Below are 8397 nucleotides of genomic sequence, written 5' to 3' on the forward strand. Positions count from 1 at the left end.
GGGTGTCTCTTTTGCCTGAGGAGTTGGAGACACTTGTGGAAAAGTCAGGCCCTTTTCGCTCCGGCGGCCGCTCCGGTGTGGGGCTGGCTTGGGTTAGACACATGCACACATACACCATAGAGCTCTGCTTTCCCGTAGCAGCTGCTGCCTCTGCCTCTGCCTCTCCCGCCTCAGCCTCTTTGCCCGGCATACACACACATTCAGATTTGCGCGCTGTTTCAATCCTTGATGACGTGTCCCCGGAGACAGCCAATAGCAAACGGGCTCTGGTCAGGACAATGGGAGGTATCGGGCCAATGAGCGAGCCCCGTGAGTTGGCGGTAGCCAATAGGAGCCGCGCTGGCTGGAGAGTAATGTTACAGAGCGGAGAGAGTGAGGAGGCTGCGTCTGGCTCCCGCTCTCACAGCCATTGCAGTACATTGAGCTCCATAGAGACAGCGCCGGGGCAAGTGAGAGCCGGACGGGCACTGGGCGACTCTGTGCCTCGCTGAGGGTGAGTCTGGGGCAGCGCCGCGGCGGGGAGAGCGCCTCCGGCAGCTCCCCAGCCCGCGCGGCGGCCGGATCCCCGCGGCCGGGAGCCGGCGGGTCAGGATCCACACAAAGGCAAATGAGGGGGGACCGTGGGGGGAACTGCGCACGGAGCGAGCCTCTGCCCGGGCGCCGGGAACGCTGCCCCGCGCCGGAGCCCCGGCCCTCAGGCAGCCTGAGGCGCCGGGAGCCCCGCGCCCCGCGAGTTTCCACCCCCGGCGGCGTCCGCGCTCACTGGCGCAAAAAAAAAATTTTTTTTTTAATTAAAAAAATTTTGAACGTGTTTTGGGCCCTCGGGCCGGGCGTTCGGGCGGGCGGCGTGCGCGGAGCGCGGCCGGGGCGGCGGGGCCGGCGCGGCTCGGCGGCGGCGGCGGCGGGAGGGCAGCGGCGCTTCCCCGGGCTGCATTGGCTGCCGCCGCAGCGAGCCGGGCGCCGGCGGGGAGCGCGGCCAGCCGGGCGGGCGGCGGGGCGGGCGGGGCGCCGCCGCGGGCGAGGGCGGCGCGGGGGCCCAGGGGCGGCAGTGCGGGCCCAGCCGGCCTCGGCCCGGGCGCGGCGGCGGCGGCGGCGGCCGGGCGGCGGGGGGAGCGGCGCCGCTGCGCTCGCTGGAACATGGCTGACTCGGGCCCGGCGCTGCTGGCTGGAGAGAAAACAAGGCGGGCGGGCGGGGGAGCTGGGCGCAGCAGTTCCGAGGCAACTTTTTTTTTCCTCTCTCTTTTCACAGCCCCGCGTTCTCCGTGCGGGGGCGGCGGGGCGCGCGGCCCGCGCGGAGGGAGACGGGGAGTGGCGGGCGGGTGGGCCCTCGGGCGGCCCCCACCGCGGCGGGGGGAGGGGAGCGGCGCGGAGGGGAGGGCCCGGCCGCGCGCCCCCCGCCCCTCCCCCGGTCGTAATGGCCGAGTGTGTGCGCCAGAGCGCGGCGCGCACCCCGCCCGTCGCCGCCGCGTCCGCACCCTCGCACTCACACACTCATACACACACACACACACACACACACACACAAAGGGAAGGAGCCATATTCTCTCTCGCGCTCGCCCTCGCGGCGGCGGCGGCGGCGCAGGCGGGGAAGACGCGCAGCGGCCATTCCGTGCGCGCCGGCCCCGGCGGCCGCGGGCGGAGCCAGCCCCCATTTCGAGCGGGGCTTCTCCCTGCGCCGAGCCTGACAAAATGGGGGCGGCGGCGGCGCGGGCCTGCGGGGCCTGCCGGGCGCACGTGGCGGTCTCGGGCCTGGGAGCCGGGCCGCGTCCCCTCGCCTCGGCCGCGCGGCCACCGGCGAAGTTCTGGGGGCGAGGGGCTCGCCCCGCGCGGGAGTCACCCCAACTTTCACGGCTCCAAAAAATACTCCCCGAGTTGGGGGAGGGGGCCACCGAGCCACGAGCAGGAGTGGCTTTTGTCCCTCATCCTTGTTTACTCAGAGAAACTTCAGACCGGACGTGTTTAGTCAGAACAGAAATACATCTCAGGGCCAAACCGATAGGAAACGAGGCTGCCTCGCGGTGGCACCGCCACCCCCCAGCCGGGTTCCGAGCACCGGAGCTGGCTGCTGCTCCCTCTTCGGAGCAAAGTTTTATGCAAAGAGGGTGTTTTTTAAAACTTTCGGTGCACGGTGATTTTTTTTTTAAGGTCCCATAATTAGGAAGAGTCGACTCGCTTAGGCCCTTGTTTATTCCCTATCTAGTGCAAAGCCACGAATTGGCAGCATGTTTTCTGACCTTTGGTTTGGTTGGTTTAAAATGGTGTTCTAGATTTTAAAATCGTTTAAGTGACCAGTTAGATACTCATTCAGAGCAGACTCAGGCGGATAGATAGGGAATACTGTATGGGTATATCTTTGTGTCTAGACTTTTTGAGATCGCCCTGAAGGACCGTTTTTGTTTTGTTTTTGCTTGGCATAGCCCCTTCAAGGAATTTAATCTCTCGGCCATATTCTTGTCTGCTTTTACGGAGGTTGATGTCGCTACTGTGTTAAATAACCAGTACCTTGGTTTTCATTCCCTTCCTAAGTACTTTAAGCTCTTATATGTCATAATTTTATTGCTAACATCAAATATTTAATTTTTTAGAAAAATAACTAAACATGGGCAAAGGAGATCCTAAGAAGCCGAGAGGCAAAATGTCATCATATGCATTTTTTGTGCAAACTTGTCGGGAGGAGCATAAGAAGAAGCACCCAGATGCTTCAGTCAACTTCTCAGAGTTTTCTAAGAAGTGCTCAGAGAGGTGGAAGGTAAGAGGGCTTAAAACATGCTAACAAGGTAATTAAAAGACAGTTTCCAATTGAGGATGCAAAAAAAAAGCCTAGTTGGCGTTCTCATAGTGGGACTCTATTACATAGCAAAAGACGTTGGTTTTGAGGATGATTTACTTAAATGTTATAACTTAAACTTACAAATAATTATTTTGTAGACCATGTCTGCTAAAGAGAAAGGAAAATTTGAAGATATGGCAAAGGCGGACAAGGCCCGTTATGAAAGAGAAATGAAAACCTATATCCCTCCCAAAGGGGAGACAAAAAAGAAGTTCAAGGATCCCAATGCACCCAAGAGGCCTCCGTGAGTATCTTGCCTGTTTTTACTTTCCAGACACGTTTTACAGTAGAATCTGAGAGAAATTTAGCAAGCTACTTTGTCAGTTTAGAGTGTAAGTGTACAATCAAAGTTTCTTAGCTAATACTTGTTCATACTGGTTATATTTAAATAGTATAAAATTCCTGTTGGGTGGGAGTGTTCCCAGAGCATTTGAATTAGACACTTGGTCTCCTTTGCCCAGTGTATCTCCTTTTGATCTTTTTATTTCTTGAAAAATACTCTCTCTTTGAAATAGTGTAATTGTAGAATGTTCATCTAGGGTTCTAGCTAGTATAAGTTAAATAGTTGTAAATTAAGCTTTGGTTGTGAAGGATATTTAGCATATTACAGTATTTGCACCCTGTCCAATGCATCACAGAAATTCACAGACAGCTTTAAATAGCAATGCAGTGTACACTTGATAGTATTTGTTTTTTGTGATCTGTTAACTTAAAATCCTAAAATTAATTTTTTTTTTTTAGTTCGGCCTTCTTCCTGTTCTGCTCTGAGTATCGCCCAAAAATCAAAGGAGAACATCCTGGCCTGTCCATTGGTGATGTTGCGAAGAAACTGGGAGAGATGTGGAATAACACTGCTGCAGATGACAAGCAGCCTTATGAAAAGAAGGCTGCGAAGCTGAAGGAAAAATACGAAAAGGTAAGAAGTGTGGGTTTGCTTGGTAAAGTGATGACGAGTACGCCAGATGTATGATTGTACTTAGTTTGAGGTGTAATAAGTTTTTACGGTAACAGCTACATTAAGTATGGTGTTGATATAAGTCCTCATCCTTCAAAGAATGCAGAGGACCAAATAAATTAGGGTTTTTTTGTTTTTTGGTTTTTTTTACTAAAATATAATCAGACTCAGACAAAGGCTGTGTACATTTAAGTTGGTTTTGTTATTCCCCAGTATTTTGAAGTTTGTGAAAATGTTGGTAGTCACTTCAAGTAAAAAATGAGTATTTTCAAATGGCTTGGCATACAGTACAGAAATAGGCTAGACAAAGTAATATAGGCTATATTTTTCTTAGTCATATCCTGAAACATTTATGTTCTTTTCCTTGAGATACTCAAAAAACCACATCACCACTAAGTTAAATTTCAAGTCTGCTGCTCTGTCCAGTAAATTAATAAGATTAAGGAAATCTCTAACTCTTATAGTTCAGTAAATTGAAATATTAAATACTTAATTTTCAGCTTCTTTAGTCATTCTGAAAAGTGTTTATTTCTAGATGTTTCTTAACCTAATTGCATGTTTATTGACAAATTACTTTTTTTTTTTAAGACCACATTTTCTGCTAAGGATTAGGTCTGACAGTGTAAACCTGTAGAGTGCTTTTTTGCATTCAGAAGGTGGCAGTGTCTACCCTTTAATCAAAGTCTCTACATTCTGGTTTTAATAGAGTTAGGATGTGGTACATAATTGCACCTCAATGAGGCATAACTTTGCAAATATTAGACTATGCCATTTCATGAATTATAGATTGTTATAATGATCTTGTATTTTTATGTTCATTTATTGAAGTTCTAGTTATTTCTGGAGTTGCTGTGGATCTACAGATACGTGATATTTTGGTATAACTAGAATCTTGATTTCTTTCATAAAGTTCTGCCATGTTCTATTTCTTTCCTTAATGTTTTTTTCTTCCCTACTGTTTTATCCTCCCTTTGCTTTGGAAGGATATTGCTGCATATCGAGCTAAAGGAAAGCCTGATGCAGCAAAAAAAGGAGTTGTCAAGGCTGAAAAAAGCAAGAAAAAGAAGGAAGAGGAGGAAGATGAGGAAGATGAAGAGGATGAGGAGGAGGAGGAAGATGAAGAAGATGAAGATGAAGAAGAAGATGATGATGATGAATAAGTTGGTTCTAGCGCAGTTTTTTTTTTTCTTGTCTATAAAGCATTTAACCCCCCTGTACACAACTCACTCCTTTTAAAGAAAAAAATTGAAATGTAAGGCTGTGTAAGATTTGTTTTTAAACTGTACAGTGTCTTTTTTTGTATAGTTAACACACTACCGAATGTGTCTTTAGATAGCCCTGTCCTGGTGGTATTTTCAATAGCCACTAACCTTGCCTGGTACAGTATGGGGGTTGTAAATTGGCATGGAAATTTAAAGCAGGTTCTTGTTGGTGCACAGCACAAATTAGTTATATATGGGGATGGTAGTTTTTTCATCTTCAGTTGTCTCTGATGCAGCTTATACGAAATAATTGTTGTTCTGTTAACTGAATACCACTCTGTAATTGCAAAAAAAAAAAAAAAGTTGCAGCTGTTTTGTTGACATTCTGAATGCTTCTAAGTAAATACAATTTTTTTTATTAGTATTGTTGTCCTTTTCATAGGTCTGAAATTTTTCTTCTTGAGGGGAAGCTAGTCTTTTGCTTTTGCCCATTTTGAATCACATGAATTATTACAGTGTTTATCCTTTCATATAGTTAGCTAATAAAAAGCTTTTGTCTACACACCCTGCATATCATAATGGGGGTAAAATTAAGTTGAGATAGTTTTCATCCATAACTGAACATCCAAAATCTTGATCAGTTAAGAAATTTCACATAGCCCACTTAACATTTACAAACTGAAGAGTAATCAATCTACTCAAAGCATAGGATTATTAGAATCAAACATTTTGAAAGTCTGTCCTTGAAGGACTAATAGAAAAGTATGTTCTAACCTTTACATGAGGACTCTATTCTTTAACTCCCATTACCATGTAATGGCAGTTATATTTTGCAGTTCCCACATTAAAGAAGACCCGAGAATGTATCCCCAAAAGCGTGAGCTTAAAATACAAGACTGCCATATTAAATTTTTTGTTGACATTAGTCTCAGTGAAGACTATGAAAATGCTGGCTATAGATGTCTTTTCCCATTTATCTAAATATGGACTGCTCAGGAAACGAGACTTTCCATTACAAGTATTTTTAATTAATTGGGCCAGCTTTTAAAACAAAGATGCCACATTCAAAATAGGGTATATTTTCCTATATTATGGTTTGCCCCTTTATAAATCCAAGTAGATAGGAGGAAAGAAGACACCTAAACTTTGCATCTCAGTATGAATTATTCAATTTATTTGAATGATTTTTCTTTACAAAACAAACTCATTCATTAGTCATGTTTATCTGCTTAGCAGTTTAGGGAACAATTTGGCAATTTTGTGGTTTTCGAGAATATCGTTTTCTTAAAGTGCCAGTATTTTAAAATAGCGTTCTTGTAATTTTACACGCTTTTGTGATGGAGTGCTGTTTTGTTATATAATTTTGACTTGGATTCTTTCCATTTGCATTTGTTTATGTAATTTCAGGAGGAATACTGAACATCTGAGTCCTGGATGATACTAATAAACTAATAATTGCAGAGGTTTTAAATATTAGTTAAATGGCTTTCACTTAAGAACTTAAGATTTTGTTACATATTTTTAAATCTTGTTTCTAATAATACCTCTTAGCAGTACCTTTTAAATAAGTATAAGGGATGGCAAGGTTTTTCCCTTTAAAAATACTCACTTTATGCTTATAAATAGGTTAATGGGCTGATAAAAGGTTTTGTCAAACATTGCAAGTACTCTCGGTGCTATATATAATTGAGGAAAAACTAGTTTTACTTTCAGAATGATTTAAACAAGATTTTTAAAAACAAGATACATGCAAGTGAACAGCAGGGTTAGTGATAGGCTGCAAGTGTGTCAACATCAGATTTTTTGTTAAGAGGAACAAATGACTCAATCTGATTTAGATGGAAGTTTCTACTGTATAGAAGTCACCATTGTCAACATTAATTCTGATCCATTTAAAATGAATTCTGGCTCAAGGAGACTGTGACTTTAGTAGGTATGTCAGGACAACTACCATTTTTTTAAGATGTTGAGAATGGGAACAGTTTTTTTAGGGTTTATTCTTGACCACAGATCTTCAGAAAATGGACAAAAACCCTCTTCAATCTGAAGATTAGTATGGTTTGGTGTTCTAACAGTAGCTCCTAGAAGTTGGATGTCTAAAACTCAAGTAAATGGAAGTGGGAGGCAATTTAGATAATTAAGTGTAAAACCTTGTAACTGAAGATGATTTTTTTTAGAAAGTGTATAGAAACTATTTTAATGCCAAGATAGTTACAGTGCTGTGGGGTTTAAAGACTGTTGACATTGAGAAAAAACTATAATTAATTGGGCCAACTTTTAAAATGAAGATGCTTTTTAAAACTAATGAACTAAGATGTATAAATCTTAGTTTTTTTGCATTTTAAAGATAGGCCTATGGCATATTGATTAACGAGTCAAATTTCCTAACTTTGCTGTGCAAAGGTTGAGAGCTATTGCTGATTAGTTACCACAGTTCTGATGATCATCCCATCAGTGTTGTTAATGTTTGCTGTATTTATTAATTTTCTTAAAGTGAAATCTGAAAAATGAAATTTGTGTGTCCTGTGTACCCAAGGGGTAATGATTAAATGATAAAGATATGAAAAGCGCCCATGTGACACAAACTGCCATTCAACAGGTATTTCCCTTACTACCTAAGGAATTGTAACCATTGCTAAGACATTGTAGGATTTAACTATGTTGAAAACCACAGGAGAGGCTGGGCGCAGTGGCTCACGCCTGTAATCCCAGCACTTTGGGAGGCCGAGGGGGACGGATCACGAGGTCAGGAGATTGAGACCATCCTGGCTAACATGGTGAAACCCCGCCTCTACTAAAAATACAAAAAATCAGCCGGGCGTGGTGGTGGGCGCTTGTATTCCCAGCAACTCAGGAGGCTGAGGCAGGAGAATGGCGTGAACCCGGGAGGCGGAGCTTGCAGTGAGCCGAGATTGTGCCACTGCACTCCAGCCTGGGTGACAGAGCAAGAGTCCATCTCAAAAGACCACAGGAGAGACAACTGGTTTTTGAATGAAATACATGGGCACTACCTTGCTTGACATCACATAGTCCTTGATGAAAGTTCACATTTAGGTCTGCTTGGTACAACACGCCTCCTGAAAGGGTCTGATAGCTTTCAGTACCAGTAAGACACTTACATGTGATGGTAAGGTATCTGCAAATTTGCACACACCGTACACAGCTTAAGTCTTAGAATTAACTTGCTAAAATGTGAGCCTTTGACTAGTAATTAGGCTGTTTTATTAGGGAGTGTGATAATATTTGAATTTCTTTTTCGTACTTGTGCTTTGTGTCATTTTCAAAGGACCCTTGACATGCATTTTAAAAGTGGATAAAAGCCAGAAAGTTATTTGATTGTCTATCCAGCAAAAGATGGAAGGTGGTTCATTTTCTTGTCCTCTTAATACCAAGGCAGTGCTAACACTTGC

General features: G+C 44.4%; 1 protein-coding gene across 4 annotated transcripts; it reads left to right on the forward strand.

Moving 5' to 3' along the window:
- Positions 1-323: 323 nt before the first annotated feature.
- Positions 324-6460, forward strand: HMGB1 (high mobility group box 1). Of its 4 annotated transcripts, none has more exons than XM_030818570.1 (5): positions 324-493; positions 2586-2749; positions 2929-3074; positions 3572-3746; positions 4614-6460. In XM_030818570.1, exons 2-5 carry the CDS (start codon positions 2600-2602, stop codon positions 4617-4619), a joined length of 477 nt encoding a protein of 158 aa, XP_030674430.1. In that variant the 5' UTR covers positions 324-493; positions 2586-2599; the 3' UTR covers positions 4620-6460. The 4 variants fall into 4 exon arrangements, with proteins under 4 accessions (XP_030674430.1, XP_003270282.1, XP_003270287.1 ...); XM_003270234.4 differs by having other exon boundaries at positions 4769-6458; XM_003270239.4 differs by lacking the exon at positions 324-493 and adding an exon at positions 1963-2128 and having other exon boundaries at positions 4769-6458.
- Positions 6461-8397: the final 1937 nt, after the last annotated feature.

This window comes from Nomascus leucogenys, chromosome 9, assembly GCF_006542625.1.
Source record: "Nomascus leucogenys isolate Asia chromosome 9, Asia_NLE_v1, whole genome shotgun sequence".
In the NCBI taxonomy this organism is placed as follows: domain Eukaryota; kingdom Metazoa; phylum Chordata; class Mammalia; order Primates; family Hylobatidae; genus Nomascus; species Nomascus leucogenys.

What these genes read in the sequence shown, in the direction of transcription:
- HMGB1 (XM_003270234.4), top strand. Translation starts at nt 2,600, where the DNA reads ATGGGCAAAGGAGATCCTAAGAAGCCGAGAGGCAAAATGTCATCATAT. An exon ending in AGTGCTCAGAGAGGTGGAAG is followed by an intron (nt 2,750 to 2,928) that starts GTAAGAGGGCTT and finishes ATTATTTTGTAG; the next exon opens with ACCATGTCTGCTAAAGAGAA. An exon ending in AATGCACCCAAGAGGCCTCC is followed by an intron (nt 3,075 to 3,571) that starts GTGAGTATCTTG and finishes TTTTTTTTTTAG; the next exon opens with TTCGGCCTTCTTCCTGTTCT.